We start from the raw sequence: 17,756 nt of genomic DNA, 5'->3' as shown, positions 1-17,756 counted from the left end.
ATAAATTGGAAAAATAAGCTGAAGTGTCCAGCACCTAGTTTAACAGGGACATATGGAAAGTGGGTCAACTTCTGAAATGCATAAATACTGAATGGGGATAACTAGTGAGGTCAGTGTCACAGAAGGATCAGAGTAATAACTGAAAGAAACACCAACTGAGTCAATAATGTGGCTAAATTGAGGAAGGAATTTTCCTTCTGCTACTCAAGACTGACGAGATCTCTATTTATTGACTGAACACTTTATGGGATAAATAAAGACACCATCTTTTAGATATGACATGACAAGGGAATGGGAAACAAAACAGTGAGAAAGAAAGGGACAATGCAGTGATTCAGTCCAGCCATGGACACATTGTAGTGAGTCATACATATACATATTTGTCACACATGAACTCTCACACACAGAACTATGTTAAAATAATCATTTAGGTTACGAAGTCAAACACTAAAATAGCTATGCAATGCCAGAATTAAGGTTGCTCATGCTGCACGCTATTCAAATTCTTCTCTGAAGACCAAATTATTAATTGCCACATATGCTTTGCTCTGGTGCTCATCATTATACTATTTGAGTGCTCCACAGACATCAGTGGTTTTATTTTCACAACACCCTTGTGAGATGAGCAGTTATCCCCATTTTACAGATGGAAAACTGAGGCACAGAGTTTAAGGTTAAGAGTATCCACTTATTTTAAGGACCAATTTGAAAGACTTAGGACCTGACTTTTCAGAACACAGCACTTTATATGTTCAAAGCACAGCTCCAATTGACCTCAGTTGCAACTATGAGTGCTCAGCACATGTGCAAATCAGATCAGGGCCTCAAGTTAGGTGCCCAGAAAAAGAAGAAAGACATAGTTAGTGACTCCCTGTGAAAAGTTTAAGTGATTTGCCCAGCATCACACAGGAACTCTGTGGCAAAGACAGGGACAAAGTCCAATTCTCCAAGATAGCACTCAACTCCCTTAAATGTGAGGCTGTCCTTTCTCTTCCAGCAATCCCTGCCTCTTCACTACACACCTTCCAACCACTGAAACAAATGAAGCAGGGATCCTACAGAAAACAGTCTACTTCACTACATATTCCTGATTCATTCCCAGCACAGGTCCAGCCTGTGTACTGAATGAAGTAGAGGTCTTGTGGAAATGACTGCATGTAATCATGTAATTAAAGTCTGCAATCATAATGCATATGAACAAGGGGAACAAACTAAGGTTGCACAGGCATTTCCTAACTTTTGCGTGCTTGACCGTGCAAACCTTAATAACAATATTTTAACAGTTTTTTGTGTACAATTTCCGGGGGGGGGGGGGGGGGAGAGAAAAAAGAGAAGAGGGTTGTACAAAAGTAAACAAAAAACAAAAATGCCATTATGTGGCATCATATTGACACCACATACTTGGGTCATCCAGCATGGTTGGACCCTTTCACTCTACGAACAGACTCTGCCCCTTGAGCTAACAGAGTAACTGACAGCAGTAACAGCCTGTCATCCTCTATAGAGTCTATGTGGACCAACATTAGAAGGGGATGGGAATTTCTGTCAGAGGGTTTCACAGAGATCTGCTAACAGCAGAGAAGCTGAAACTCCGGAATCCTGGTTACATTCCAGGCCCTGAAGGAAGTGTGTTCTAATGGGCACAGACTCTTCTGCACATTCCCCCAAGTTTGACCTCTTTGCCCCACACTCTCTTATCTGTCCCAGCCCTGTGTCTTCCCCAAAACCTGGCTCCACTCCTCAGGCTTCTCATCCCAGGCCCAGCCTCCTTGCACAGCAAGTTCTAGTCTCACCCCTCTCCATAGCCTTTCCAAGTCCCAGTCTCTGCCCTCTTTCTTCCAGTCCCAGTTTTATTGTCCAGCTGGTCCCAGTTTCCTCGCAGTTCCTCACTGATCTCAGTCTCCTCTGGCTCCCAGTCTCAGCCTCCTTGCCCAGTGATTCCCAGTCCCTCCTGCCAGCCTCCAGTTCCAGTCTTCCTCCCATCTCTGCCTCTTTGTCACAATCTACCCCTCCCCACAGATCTGGCTCTTATCTCTTCTAGATTCAAATTATTACTCCTGGGGGCATTCTGCACACAATATTTTAAAATTCTGCAAATTTTATTTGTCAAATAAATGTGGAGGCTCCAGCATGGCATTGGGGAGCACAGGCCCCTGGCTGTACAGAGGTGGGAGATCACTGTGCAGCTCCCCCCGGGACACAAACTCAGCAGTGAGGCTTCACCCAACCCTGACACAGTGCAAGGACCTGGCCTGCCCCTGAAACACCCCAGGGCCCTGCCCCTCCATGCCAGGTGCACCAAGTGTGGGCAGGCAGGTTCAGTAAGGCAGGATCCAAGTGTGGAGGGGCTTAGTTTGGGAGGTGTGGGTTGAGAGGGTTCTGTGTGGGACTATCTGGGTGCAGGCAGCTCAGTGGGTGATCCAGGTGCGGGAGGGATCTGGATGCACAGGAGGTTGTTGGAGGGTTCTGGATGCAACAGTAATGGGACTCTGCAGGGGGGTCCAGGTGAAGGTGGTTGGGGCTCAGCGGGGGAGGGGGTCTGCATGTGGGGGGGTATAGAGCTCAGAAGGGGGGTCTGGATGTGGGGAACTCAGTAGAGGTCCAGATGCTGGGGGAGTGGGGCTCACTGTGGTGAGGATCCAGGTGCAGCTGGTTGGGGCTCAGTAGGGTGGAGTGAGGCTTGGCAGGAGGGTCTGGGTATGAGGGGGGTCTGGATGCATGGTGGTTGGGGGATCAGCTCCCAGTACAGTGATCCCTCCCCCTGCAGCTGAGGAGCGATGGTTGCAGGAAGCGGATGGGTGGGGGGAGGGAAGTGGGCAGAGCTTCCTACAGCCGGGGGAGAAATCTGGGGGTGGGTCTGACACAGCCCCGGATGCCATGCATGGAAGAGGAAGTCCCATCCTCCCCAGGCCGGCCAGGTCTAGCAGCTGAGCCCAGCACAGGGTAGAAGCTATCTGCCAGGTCTTCCCCAGTCCCGCTCCCTGCCCCACAGTGATTTACCTCTCTGCTGGCTGCCCTGGGCACCCAAAACACACTGCTGGGGGAGAGTCATTTGACTGCTCTTGTGGTTTCCCTTTGCTTCCCCATCAAAAAGTCATTTTTCTGCGGAGAAGCAAAGAAATCTGCAGGGGACATAATTTCTGCGCATGCACAGTGACACAGAATTGTAAATAATGATACAGCTTCCTCCTCCACACTGCATGGGCTTAATAGGGTGGTAATTGAGAGCACAAGAGAGTGAGGCTCCCTGACCTCGGTGCTAGTGCCTGGTCCTGATCCAAACCACAGCAGCCTGGAACTGTAACTGCAGGGAAGGTACTGCTCAGAACCAGGCTGGAGCATGCATGATACTTATGGAAACTTTGCAGAATTACCTGCAAACAGCAAGTCACTGAGCATGTGCAAACTGCGATTTTTCAAAGGCTTATAACTTGGTCAAAGTTGTGTAGATTTCCTCACAAATGCAACCTCCCCACCACCACCAAATTTCTATTTCCTGCTTTCCAGAACAGGGGGCGAAGAAGTGGTCAGATTTTTTAACATATAGTGATTTTTCTATTTTCCTCTAGTCACCTTCTTGAAAACAGCTGAATTGTTTCAATTCAACCTGAGGCTGACACCTGGCATAGAAGATTTTAGACCAGTTAAAATTTGGCATAGTTATAAGCAACTGAAAACTACGTCTTAAGGAGAAGTGTCAGGCAACCTTAAGAAAAGGGGATGCTAACAGACCACCTTATAAAAGATTAAACTATGTTAAGAGAATGTCATTAAAGTTGCAAAGTCAAGCACTCAAAAATTAGGAAATGTGAAATCATAATGCACAAAGGGGCCAAATTAAGATAGCAGCGTATGGGTGTGTGTGAGGGAGGCAGCTGCAGGGAACAGGCTGGGATATATGAGCAACATATGGGTAAGGTTTTGAGCTATGAGGACTGAGGGGGAAAAGACTGAATCTTCTAAATGCTGCAGAGGAAGAAACAGTGAGTTTTGGACCCAGCCTGGTTATAAGATGAGAGGGAGGGGCTGGAAAGGAGAAGAGTGTGAGAGACAGGTAGGGGGGACCGATCATTCTCCAACCTTCTCTGCACAGCTGCAAAAATCCCACTCCTCTCTACCCACACCCCCTAGCACTGCCACAGCGACGGCGACACCCAAACATGACTGTGATAGAGTGAGTTTGGGGGTGCAGTAGAGGAAGAAGACAAATGAGACTTCAGTAAGAAATACCCATGCTCTCTCAGGTTGAGGGAGAAGGCAGAAGCTCTATACTGTTCCACTCCTTCCTCTTCAGAAGAGAAAGGGGAAGATGCCTCCAGAAGGAGAGGGAGTGAGAGCCTGCCTGAGCCCTCTATATTCTCCTGAGCCCTCTATATTCAGATAAACATCTAACCACCAAACTTTGAAATGTTCACATTTAAATAATTACAATAATCTAAAATTAAAGAGATGTACACAAAACACCCAGTAGCTGGGGTTCCACTGGTCCCAGACCCCCTCTTAGAGATGTGTCCCTGCTGCAAGACATTTACAAGGATTGGTATCTATTATCTAGCAATAGGGACAGTTCTGCAATGGATCAAGCTGCCAAGGGGGTTATGAAATCCTCTGAATTGGAAAAATTTGGGATCAAGAAATTACACCCATTTGCAAAGATGTTTAGGAGTAAGATTGATCCTGCACACTACAGGGTAACAGAATAGATGACATTAGAAATCGCTTCCTATACAGATGTTTGTGTGATACAACAAACGTTTACCATTCAGCCTGGCCATTCTGCTTGTATGCTGTACCCCTTTTCTCCTCCCTCATCACACACTTCATTGGATCAGATTTTCAAAAGAGCTCAGGGCCAGATTTTTGAGATAGTTTCAGCTTCTATTCAGGCACCTAAATAAGGGTTAGGTTTTCACAAGTCCTCAGCACTCAACATGCTCCCAGTGTGTTGAGCCCTTTTAAAAATGTGGCCTTATTTAGGTTTTAACCTTTTAAATTGCAAGCTGTTTGGAATAGGAACCGTGTCTTGCTATACATCTCAGCTCAATTCAGATGCAACTGTAATTTAATAATGAGATAGACACTGCCAGATGAATAAACCCTTTTGAACGACATACAGCATTTGACGCAAACAAGATTTTATTCCACTTTTTGTTTTCCAGTGTTCAGGGTATAACTAATAACAATGCAATTTCAAGTGTATTCTATGAGATGGTCCGTCTTTTAAGCAGCAATTCTTGTTGGAGAAAGGGTTATAACAGCTCAGAGCTTTAAAAAAAAAAAGAATACCTTGCAGTGGAAGAGTGCCCCACAATTCTTCTCTGCTCAGAGTACTCGCCTCCACACTGTCTTCCCTAGCTGTGGGAGTTTTTTTGCAATATGTACCAGAACCAGGACTCGACTTCCCCTCCACTCAAAACAAAGATTTTCACTTTCCCTTCCACTAACATGCCAACACCCAAGTTTTGAAATACACCCATCACTGGGGTTAACTACTTTCTTTCTTGACCTTTGTAAAAAGTATATGGTATTTGAAAATTCTTACAGCACCAAGATCTATATAAATCTACCCTGCTCATCTTGACTTGCCTCTGGATGGGCAACCTCTCCACATGGCATGAGCCAATCCCTGGGGTTTTTCCAGAGAGGTGGGGCCCAGTTCTTATTTACACTAAGGCCCCTTTACACTGCTTGAGTAATTACATTTACACAGCAAGAGCAGTGTATAGTGGCCCTAGGGTAAATGAGAACCAGGCTCTCCATTATTCTTTAAAAATGATTTACAAAGCCAATCTAGATCACAATTCTGTGCTGAACACTCCAAATAAACCACCAGAGAAAGAATATTCAGCAAATACTTAGTGAAACCTCAAACCTACCTGGTTTAGGTCACCCTATCCAAACGTTTTGCAGCTGTCAGGCTCCTGTTCCAAGTGGTGCGCAAACATGTACTTTTCTGGGGATGTGATGCCACAGCAGCCACAGAATCTTGCTGGAACCAGCCAATGAGTTCAGGAAAGTCTGCACTTTCTGCAGAAGTGGGCAGCTTTGTGGATTTTTAAATATTTCATAAGATAAAATGTTTTAAAAGCTTTTCTAAACTGAAGTTTTCCAGGCCTCTTGAACATGGGCAACTAGACCAATCTCACTTCTCCAAGAATGGCCAATATCAGAAATCTCAAAAGATGCATAAAGTACTATAATATGGGGGAAATTCATTCCTGAGAACACCTGGCAATGTGTTAACATCTTGAATCATGTGGATCAGAAGTCTGTAATTTTTATCCTAATTAGTGTTGCTGCTCTTATTCATGTAAATAATGTAACCCTTCTCTCAATCAAACTATTTGCCTCTATGCTCTGGAGCACAAAATTCCAGAGATTAACTGTATGAGGAGTACAAAAAGTATGAAATCTTAAATTTGGGGCCTTCAAGTTCCCCCTTGCTCTTGTATTAATGGAAGGAATAAAACAAGACCCCAACTAGCCTTTAGATTTCAAACAAATAAACCAATCTACCTTCTCTTCTTCTTTCTAAACTAGACAACAATGGTGATTTTAATCCCATTTCATATGGGCCAACCCACTCTGCTGCCTGTAATCATTTTAACTGCCCTTCTCTAGACCTCTAGTTCTTCTGTGTCTTTTTTATGACAACTTATCCAAAGATGTGAAAGCAGTATTCACAGGACAGTTGTAACACTGATTTATTATATCCACAGCCATTCCCTCTCCCCATTTAACAAACAAAAAATACCAACCAACCCACCCACTTCTCTGAACCATCACAGGGCAGTGAGCAGAAACCTTCACTGACTGCTAGATCTTTTCCTGAGACAGTAGGGCACTGGTTCCCAAACTGTGGGTTGTGACCCCAAATGGGGATGCGCCATCAGCAGATGGGGTTGTGTAAATCCCTAGTGCAGTGTTTCTCAAACTGGGGTTGCCGCTTGTGTAGGGAAAGCCCCTGGCGGGCCGGGCCGGTTTGTCTACCTGCACCGTCCACAGGTCCAGCCGATCGCGGCTCCCACTGGCCGAGGTTTGCTGCTCCAGGCCATGGGAGCTGCTGGAAGCAGTGCAGGCCAAGGGACATACTGGCCACCGCTTCCAGCAGTTCCCATTGGCCTGCAGGGGCAAACCAAAGCCAGTGGGAGCCGCGATCGGCTGGACCTGCAGACAGGGCAGGTAAACAAACCGGCCCGGCCCACCAGGGGCTTTCCCTACATAAGCGGCAAACCCAGTTTGAGAAACACTGCCCTAGTGTGGGGAGGATGCCACTTAGCTTCGCACAGCGTGACCTCACATTTATAGAGTATACGAGATCATGATGGATGGAGGATACCATTCTGCTCCACAAAATGGCATCCTCCACAAAGCACTCCCAATACATATGAGGGTATACTGTGCAGAGGCCTCCTCCATCCAGTGTGACCTCACACGTACAGTGCTCTTCAAAATAGCATCCTTCATGCTGTCTGGGGTCAAGGGAGGTGAGAAGATGAGTAGATAGCCCAATCAGTCCTTCTCATCTAACTTCTCTGATAGGAGATGAGGTGATGAGAGTTTGGGGGCGGCTCCTGAAGACTGCAAGGACTTTACGAGGAACAGCGCAGTAGTTTTGGATTTACTTTGATTCAGTGGGAAAACAGGTTGGCTCTACTGGAAATTTTTAACAATGAAGTTTACGTGCACAGGACCACTCTTCTCTCCCCTAACCATCACAGAGAAATGGAGGGAGGGGAGTGACAGCCTTTCTCCCAGGAGACACTGGCAGAATATCTACTACTGGAGTGTCAGAGGATAGTGGACCGTTGCTTGGATACGAGTGATAACTCAGGGTATGTAAATGAGATGATTTAACCATGGAGATTAGTGCTTCCAAGTACAGAGCTGAAAGCAATGCTAAGTTACAGGCTCAGGAAAGAATTTTCCCTAAGCACATGCTGACAGGAAACAAGGGCATTTTCCTCTTCCACTGGAGTACTGAGCACAGATCATTTGGTAGGATCAGATGGGTGTCTCCTACAGTTAACGTTTCCTGCAATATTAGGGGGATTCTGGACACTGACAAGCTTCTGTCCTCTGTCTGTATTCCTTTATTTCTAAGCTGCATATGATTATAGGTCCAGAAAAGCTAACCTTATGTAGCTAAATAATCTGTTATTTCTTTATTCTCTATTTAAAACAATCTTTGTCATTTTGGTTTAGTGTCCAACCTGCTCTCTCTCGGTTTTATTTGCACTGCTCAATGGTATAATGTAAAGCTGAGCAAAGCCAGACCCCCAATCTTGGTGATTATATTAGGATTTATTTTTTGGATAGGTCATCCCAAATACATTTTCCTACCACTTGATCTTTATCATCCAAGAGTTTACTCAGTGTTACTGCTGAGATGGAACAAGACATAACATACTGTACTCCTGAAAGAGATGGGCTTATAGACTGCTGCCCTCACTATGTCTCTGAATTTATTTTAGTGGTACTCTGACCATAGTAGCTAGCTGTACAGTAAATAGCCTTCTGCCAGCCTCCTGATACAAGGCTCCTTCGTGCACATTCTTCATGCTCCAACACAACACCCCTTTATGTGTGGTGCAAAACTCCATGAATTTCATTTAGTGAGCACTCTGTATCAGGGGTTTCCCTAGAAGAAGGGAAGTCTAATAGATGACAGTCAGGGGTCTGCTAGCTGCACTACTCACAGGAAAGTCAAGGGATAGACTCATAGACTCATAGACATTAAGGTCAGAAGGGACCATTATGATCATCTGGTCTGACCCCCTGCATGCTGCAGGCCGCAAGACCCTTCCCTGGACTCTACCGTTGAAGTCCCCAATCCTGTGTTTTAGTGACTTCAATCGGCTGGGACCCTCCTGCTAGTGATCCCTGCCCCATGCTGCGGAGGAAGGCGAAAAACCTCCAGAGGCTCAGCCAATCTACCCTGGAGGAAAATTCCTTCCCGACCCCAAATATGGCGATCAGTAATACCCCGAGCATATAGGCAAGAGTCTCTAGCCTGACCCTTGTTGGCCATTATGCTGTTCATGTACCATTGCTTGGTTTTCCTTGGCTACTATGTTTTATCATTAAACCATTCCCTCCATAAACTTATCCAACTTAATCTTAAAACCAGACAGGTCCGTCGCCCCCACCGTTTCCCTCGGAAGGCCGTTCCAATATTTCACCCCTCTGATGGTCAGAAACCTTCGTCTAATTTCAAGCCTAAACTTCCCCCCGGCCAGTTTGTATCCATTCGTTCTCGTGTCCACATTAGTACTAAACTGGAATAATTCCTCTCCCTCCCTTGTATTAACCCCTCATATATTTAAAGATAGCAATCATATCCCCCCTCAGCCTTCGCTTTGTCAGACTAAACAACCCAAGCTCCTCTAATCTCTTTTCATACGACAGGTTTTCCATTCCTCTGATCATCTTAGTCGCCCTTCTCTGCACCCGTTCCAGTTTGAGTTCATCTTTTTTAAACATTGGAGACCAGAACTGCACACAGTACTCCAAATGAGGTCTCACCAGCGCCTTATACAACGGAAGCAGGACCTCCCTATGTCTACTAGATATACCTCGCCTAATACATCCCAAGACCGCATTGGCTTTTTTCACCGCCACGTCACATTGCCGACTCATAGTCATCCTGCGGTCCACAAGGACCCCTAGGTCCTTCTCCTCTTCCGTTACTTCTAACCAATGCGTCCCCATCTTGTAACTAAAATTGTTATTATTCGTCCCCAAGTGCATCACCTTACACTTTTTACTATTAAATTTCATCCTATTTCTGATACTCCAATTCACAAGCTCATTCAAGTCTCCCTGCAGAGTATCCCTATCCTCCTCCGAGTTTGCAACTCCTCCCACCTTCGTATCATCCGCAAACTTTATCAGCCCACTCTTGCAATCGGTCCCGAGGTCAGTTATAAATAGATTAAATAAGATGGGTCCCAAAACCGAACCTTGAGGCACTCCACTAGTAACCTCCCTCCAACCCGACAATTCACCCTTTAATACGACCCGCTGCATTCTCCCCATTAACCAATTCCCTATCCACCTCTGGATTTTCATATCGATCCCCATGTTTTTCATTTTAACCAATAGTTCCTCATGGGGTACTGTATCAAACGCTTTACTGAAATCCAGGTATATTAGGTCCACCGCATTTCCCTTATCTAATAAGTCCGTTACTTTCTCAAAGAAGGAGATCAGATTCGTTTGGCACGATCTGCCCTTCGTAAAACCATGCTGTAATTTATCGCATTTGCCATTAACTTCAAGGTCCTCAACTAGTTTCTCTTTCAGAATCTTCTCCAGCACCTTGCACACTACTGATGTTAAACTAACAGGCCTATAGTTACCCGGGTCACTTTTTTTCCCTTCCTTGAAAATAGGAACCACATTGGCTATTCTCCAGTCTAACGGGACTACCCCCGAGTTTACAGATTCATTAAATATAGTCGCTAATGGGCCTGCTATTTCCCGCGCCAATTCCTTCAATATTCTCGGATGAAGATCGTCCGGTCCACCCGACTTAGTCCCATTAAGGCGTTCTAGTTTTGTTTCTACCTCGGATGCGGTAATCCCCCATCCCGTATGCCCCTCTGTAACGGTGCTAGTATCCCTAATACCTTCATTGGCCTCATTAAACACCGATGCAAAATATTCATTGAGATATTGCGCCATGCCTAGATTATCTTTAATCTCCTCTCCGGCTATAGTCTTCAGCGGTCCCACTTCTTCTTTCTTTGCTTTCTTCCTATTTATATGGCTGTAAAACCTCTTACTATTACTTTTAATTCCCCTCGCTAAGTCCAACTCTTCCCGGCCTTTGGCCTTTCTCACTCTCTCTCTACATTCTCTGACTTCACTAAGGTAAGTTTCCTTACTGATCCCTCCCCTCTTCCACTCTTTGTACGCTTTCTGTTTTTTCCTAATCGCCCCTTTCAGCCGGTCGCTCATCCAGCTCGGTCTAAGTCTCTTGCTTAGTAATCTTTTTCCCTTTTTGGGGATACAGGCCTCTGACAGCTCTTGCATCTTTAACTTAAAGTAATCCCAGGCTTCTTCTGCCTTTAGGTCCCTTAATACGTTTGCCCAATCCACTTCCCTTACCAGTCCCCTTAATTTGTTAAAATTGGCCTTTTTAAAATTATAAACCCTAGTCTTTGACTTAATTCTGGTACTCTTTCCATTTAGTTTAAAGCGAATTAGCTCATGATCACTGGAGCCCAAGTTGTCCCCCACTACCACTTCCTCAACAAGGTCCTCACTACTTACCAGAATCAAATCTAAAATGGCCTCCCCCCTCGTCGGCTCAGCTACCACTTGATAAAGGAATTGATCCGCAAGCACATCTAGGAACATCTGAGCCCTATTATTGCTACTAGCGTTTGTTCCCCAATCTATATCCGGGAAGTTAAAGTCCCCCATAATTACACAGTTTCTATTAGTATTTACCTCCCTTAATACATTAAACAATTCCTTATCCATATCCTGGGTCGATCCCGGCGGTCTATAGCACACCCCAAGCACTATCCCCGGAGAGGCTCTAGTAGTACTTTTACCCAGCTTGAGTATCGCCCAGACGGACTCTGTGTTATCTATTCCCTCCACTATTATTTCTTTACAGCTTATTTCACTATTGACATACAATGCCACCCCCCCACCTTTACCTTTATCCCGGTCTTTCCTAAACAGCGCATACCCCTCCATACCTGCGTTCCAGTCGTGACCGCCATTCCACCACGTTTCAGTTATTCCTACGATATCCGGTTTCAATTCTCGGACCAAGAGCTCCAATTCCTCCATTTTATTACCTAGGCTTCTCGCATTGGTGTACAAACAGCCTAATGTATGTCGTTTAGCCTGTCTCCCATTACTAGCACTGTATGTTGCGGGCCTCTTTGTGTTCGTCCCCCCTGTCCCTCCTATGTCCAATCTCATCTCCCCGGCTATGTCTCCTCTTATTACACTCAGCTTTTCAATACCGGAAACTGGCGTGGAGATTAACTGTGCATCTCCCAACCATCTCCCCAAACTTCCTAGTTTAAAGCTCTTTTGATAAGATGAGCCAGCCTCCCTCCCAGAAGTCTATTTCCTTCCCTACTCAGGTGAAGCCCATCCCGCGAGAACAGGTAGGAAGGGATGGAAGTAAGATTCAGTTCGTGGCCCTTGCAAAGCCATTCAGTTGGGGCTCTCAGCCGTAATAGCCACAATTTGGTATCCAGATATCTCTCACTCACCTACCCCAAATTGTTCTGCCCTGCTAACTGGGAGGGAGCTGCTCCCACAGGGTGTGGAGATAGAGGTTTCCTGTTGAACAGGAGAGCAAAAACGTGATCTGGCCTCAGGGAGACATCAGTTTCCCATGGGGCTCAAGATATTAACACCACAGAGCTCAGCAAGCACAAAGCAGCTCACACCACACAACACATGGCAATGGAGTACAAGCAGCAAACATTACACTAGCATCTCTACCTGTTCCAGGAGGAGTGAGACTCCCTGAGGCTGCATATTTGTCAGCACTGTCTGGCCCAGCCTTGGCATAAATCACAGCAGGAAAAGTAGGAGTTTGTCTGATATTTGCTGGCCTGCATCCTGTGAAAGCTCCATTTTTGTGCAGACTTGTGCAGCAGTTTCTAACTTTAAAAGTCACTTATTACATTCTAACACTTCAAGAAACAAGCTTCAGAATCTGATGTGCAAAGAGACTTCTGGCACTAAGCAAGACACAGAGTAGGCCTGGGTACTGCTTTAGTTTATAAATCATATACCGAATCCTAGGAAGGGAGGAAGTGGTTGCTGAGAAGAAGAGCCAGTACAGAGATGGGAAGATGAAAAAGGGGAAGAGCATTGATCAAACTAAAGTGTTAGTGAATGTTTCTATTTATGAAGGGTACACACACTCAAATGTGCTTGGGAAACCTAGCCCAGCTAAACAGAAACTCAGCTGCAACCATTAGGTCTGATGTGTTTGGCATGAAACAGACACTACAAAGGAGCTGACAGACCTGATGGCCATTCCACTCATCATACTGACTAAGATAATCAGAAACATGAATGGAAAAGGAGAGCCCATCCCCTAGAACCTGAGTTATAGCATTAGTCTATAGAGTTGAATAGTACAGAATCCTGATGCTTTCCACTTACCATTTGGACTCTGGGCGGCCTTGAGACACCTTCATTTCTCTTATTGATCAATGTACCTCAAGCTGGAAAAAACAGACAACATAAAATTTGAAGACTATTTTCTTCAGTAAATGAAACCTTCTCTGCCCTTGGGCCCTGCTGTGGGCTCTTTCCCCTACAGAAGACAAGGTTGGGCCAGCTGCACAAAGTCCAGGGAAACAATGGAGTCTATTTCTTGCCAGGGCAAGATTTTGGCTAGCAGTCCTATTCACCTTTCCAACCAAGGGTACAGAAGACATCCCCAACTGGGTCCTCAGGAATGGCATAGTAACAGTACATGCTAACTTTCTTCTAATGAACAGGGATAAAATGTTTTGTTCTCATTAGGAAAAGTACACACACATTCCTGATTAGTGAGTAATGTCTCTGCCTCTGGGAGATTAGCTCAGAGTTGTGCAGCCTGGAATTCGTTCAATTCAATCTATTCTAGTTCCCTTGAACAGCTATTCCCCAAGGATTACAGGTCAGGCCCACAATCTCTCTCACAACACTTACCCCCATGGTTATGAAATAGCTCAAGGAGAAAGCACAACAAGATGAGGACACTGGCAAGCACTAATATTCAAAACTGGAACATGCATAATTGGGTCCCATCCTCTTCTACTAAGTTCTATGCTCCACTCAGTATACAAAAGCAAGCATATGAAACGTGAACAAAAAATGCTAGTCAGAAGGGGGTTAAACTACAAACAAATGGGGAGAGTAAAAAGGAAAGAGGAGAACTCTGCATAAAACTGAGATGTTTAGAACAAAATTAATCAAGGACCCAAAGGAAGTGAAGAAAGGAAATTATTTTATACACCAATGCTAGGAGACTGTGTAGCAAACAAGAATTGAAATTGCTCTTTTATGAGCATAAATTTGATCTAGTTTCTGTAATATCAACATGGTGGGATGACACATGGTGGGATGACAACTGGAATGTTAAAATCAATGGTTACAACCTATGTAGAAAGGATCGAGTAGGCAAAAAGGAAGAGGGAGTGGCCCTCTATGTCAAAAATAACAATACCTTCTTTCTGAATCACTGATAACTCAGAAAAAAATTATCCTGAATGTTTATGGACAAACGTCCTAACAGATTAAACACAAAATGGGATATTTATTGGTGTCTGTTACAGACCACCAAATCACAGTAGGGAACAGAATGGCTACTTCATTAGGCACCTATCTACAACGTGTAGGAAAAAAACCTGCATAATCATGGGGGACTTCAATTTGAGTGACATACGCTAGAGGGCTCATGCTGCCAGTACTACAACATCCTTAGCAATGCTAAACGTTACAGATGACAATTTCAAAATCAAAAAGTGTTGCAGCCAAAACAGAGGAATTCTTTATTAGACTGTGTCCTAGCAGATAAAGAGGAACTGATCACAAAATTAAAAGTTAATGGTAACTTAGGTACAAGAAATCATGACTTGATCACATTTCTAATGTGGAAGCAGAATAAAGTCCTGACCAGTAATATATATACACACTTGGTGCGTTAATAGGACCAGTTTCAAAGCTGAAAACAATTATGAGCCAAATCAGTTAGGAAGAAGCATTTAATCAGAAAAATGTGAATGATAATTGGGAATCATTTAAGAACATATTACCAGATGCCCCAAAAGCCACAATTGAGGAAGGAGGGCCGTACTGCTTAAAATAACAACCTGGTTTTGAGGCAAAGTGAAGGCAGCTGTAAAAAAATCAAAAATATATAACAAATGGAAGAAAGAAGAAGTTGGCAGTAATGAACATAAATCAGAAGCTAGGAACTGTAGAAAATTGATAATGGAAGCAAAAGGACACAAGGAGAAAAGTCTATGGACAGCAGAATTAAGGATAATCAGGATTTTTTTAAACTATATTGGGAGCTAAAAGAATCCTGACAATGGGGTTGGTCCATTACTAGATAGAAATAGTAGAATTATTAATAATAATGCAGAAAAAGCAGAAGTGTTCAATATATATTTCTGAAGAGGAACAGATGATATAGTCTCACCATATGGTGATGAAAACACTCTTTCTATTCCACTTGTATCTACGGGGAATGTTAAACAGAAGCTACTAAAAGTTAGACATTTTACAATCAGCAGGTCCAGATAACTTGCATCCAAGAGTTTTAAAAGAGCTGGCTGAGGAGCTTGCTAGACCATTACCATTTCAATAAGTCTTGGAATACTGGGAAAGCTCCAGAAGACTGGAAGAAAGCTAATGTACCAATGTTTAAAAAGGTTAATCAGGAGGACCTGGGTAATTATAGGCTGGTAATTATAGGTTTAATTATATATTAAACCCCATCAAGATTATGGAGCAGCTGATACAGGACTTGATTAATAATGAACTAAAGGAGGGTAATGTAATTAATGCAAGTCAACATGGGTTTATGGAAAATAGATTCTGTCAAACTAATCTGATTTTCTTTTTAAATGAGATTACAAATTTGGTTGATAAAGGTAATAGTGTTGACATAGCGTATCAGACTTCTCTAAGGCATTTGACTTGGTGCAGCATGACAGTTTGAATAATATACTAGAATGATATAAAATTAACATGGTAAACATTAGGTGGATTAAAACCTGCCTGAGAGGTCTCAAAATGTTACTGTAAACAGGGAATTGTCATCGAATGGGTATGTTTCCATTGAGGTCCTGCTGGGATCAATTCTTTGCCTTACACTATACCATTTTTATTAATGACCTGGAAGAAAACATAAAATCATCACTAAAAGTTTTCAGATGAAAAAATTGGGGAGTGATAAATAATGAAGAAGACAGGTTACTGATTCAGAGCGATCTGGATCACTTTGTTTACTTGCACCCAGTTTACCATGTGTTTTTTAATTAGGCTAAACAAAATTGTATACATCTAGGAACAAAGAATGTAAGCCATACTTACTGGATGGGGGATTCTATCCTGGGATGCAGTAACTCAGAGAAAGATTTGGGGATCATGGTGGATAATAAGCTGAACATGAGCTCCCACTGTGATGCTGTGGCCAAAAGGGCTAATGCAATCCTTGGATGCATAAACCGTGGAATCTCAAATAGGTGTATGAAGGTAATTTTACCTCTGTGTTTGGCACTTGTGCGACTGCTGCTTGAATACTGTGTTCAATTCTGGTGCCCACAATTCAAGAAGGTTGTTGATAAATTGGAGAGAGTTCAGAAAAGAGGCACGAGAATGATTGAAGAATTAGAAAACATGTCTTATAGTGATACATTAAATAGGTTGATCTCCTTTAATCTAACAGATAAGGTTAAGGGGTGACTTGATTATAGTCAAAGTACTTATGTGGGAACAAATATTTGATAATGGGCTCTTCAATCTAGCAGAGAACGGTATAACATGATCCAATGTCTGGAAGTTGAAGCTAGACAAATTCAGACTGTGCATAAGGTGGAAGTTTTTAATGGTGAGTGTAATTAACTATTGGAACAACTGAACAAGGGTTGTGATGGATTCTCCATCGCTGACCATTTTTAAATCAAGTTTGGATGTCTTTTTTTTAAAAAGTGACTTCCACCAGTTCACTGGTGTGACTTTCTTTAAAACATCATCAGCAAACATATATTTCTTGAATGGTTCACACTTAGCTCTGAAGTTTATTATAGTTGGCATTACGGAGGGATTATTGCTGGATGTCCATGTCATAGCCAACTCCTCTTCTTCAGCAGTTAAGGTTTGACCCTGGTACCTAGTATTGAGAATATTTGCAAGAAAATGCTTGTAATTTATCTCCGTCATTGAATAGTAGTCTTTTTAAGATGTCACTCAGTTCCTTCCAAATTTCAACAGCATCAGCAATAAAACAGCTATTTCCCTGCATTTTGTTCAAGGCTACAGAAATAGGCTTCAGGGTACTCAGCATGTGTTCAACATTTCTCTTAAGCCCAATGTGGAGAACTTTGGCTGTGACAGAGCCATCTTTTTTTTCACAATTTTGTTCAAACTGTCATCAGATTGGACCAGTTCTTGATATAGTGCTCAAAACAGCCCACTGCTGAGTTTCATCGCACGTCTTGTGGGAGCATTAGGTTGGTTCCTTCCATTTTTTTCAGAGCAGCTGCTGCAAAGTGGTTGTTATGAAAGTATTTTGCAATTTCAACATTAGCCTTTATTTCTGGAACACTGAAGTCTTTGGCTAGGAGGTGCATCAAATGATAACTGCAACTGTATGTTATTAGCTTGGGACTCTCTTCACTCTCTTCTAAATTTCTTCTCATCTTGGATACATTTGCTGCATTGTCTGTGACCAAGCTGAGTACTAGACATTTGAATTTTTTGAAACCTGAATTTTTACAGTTTGTTATAGCTTTTACTGCTACTTCTTTTAGGTATTCTGTTGTGTGTGCATTTCCTGATGTATCAATTGTTTCTGTAAGGAAGACATTCCCTTCTTCTGTTGTCACACAAGCACATACAAAGGGTCATTGTGGACACTGCTCCGCCCATCAAGACTCAGGTTAACAATTTCACCCTCTAGACCTTTTGCACACTGCTCAATTTCTCTTTCATACACTTTATCCAGCAATTTGCCTGCAACATCTGCTCTGTTGGGTGGACTGTAACCTGCTCTT

The 17,756-nt window shown here is 43.5% G+C and overlaps 1 protein-coding gene across 6 annotated transcripts in view; it reads right to left on the bottom strand.

Annotated features, from left to right (window-relative positions):
- The window catches only part of PLXNB1 (plexin B1), a 220,053-nt gene that overhangs the window by 141,514 nt on the left and 60,783 nt on the right, over positions 1–17,756 (bottom strand). For 5 of the 6 annotated variants that reach the window (XM_054034114.1, XM_054034116.1, XM_054034117.1 and 2 more), the window contains exon 2: positions 13,150–13,211. The exons of the other annotated variant lie outside the window; for it this stretch is intronic. Coding sequence is in view for 1 of the 5 variants with exons in the window: in XM_054034118.1 (XP_053890093.1) it covers positions 13,150–13,152 (3 nt within the window). In the remaining 4 variants the exon portion in view is untranslated. The remainder of the gene's footprint in view (positions 1–13,149; positions 13,212–17,756) is intronic. 6 annotated transcript variants of the gene reach the window in all.

The sequence above is a fragment of the Malaclemys terrapin genome, chromosome 7 (genome assembly GCF_027887155.1).
Source record: "Malaclemys terrapin pileata isolate rMalTer1 chromosome 7, rMalTer1.hap1, whole genome shotgun sequence".
NCBI lineage: Eukaryota > Metazoa > Chordata > Testudines > Emydidae > Malaclemys > Malaclemys terrapin.
This window is presented reverse-complemented; position numbering and strand designations above follow the sequence as displayed.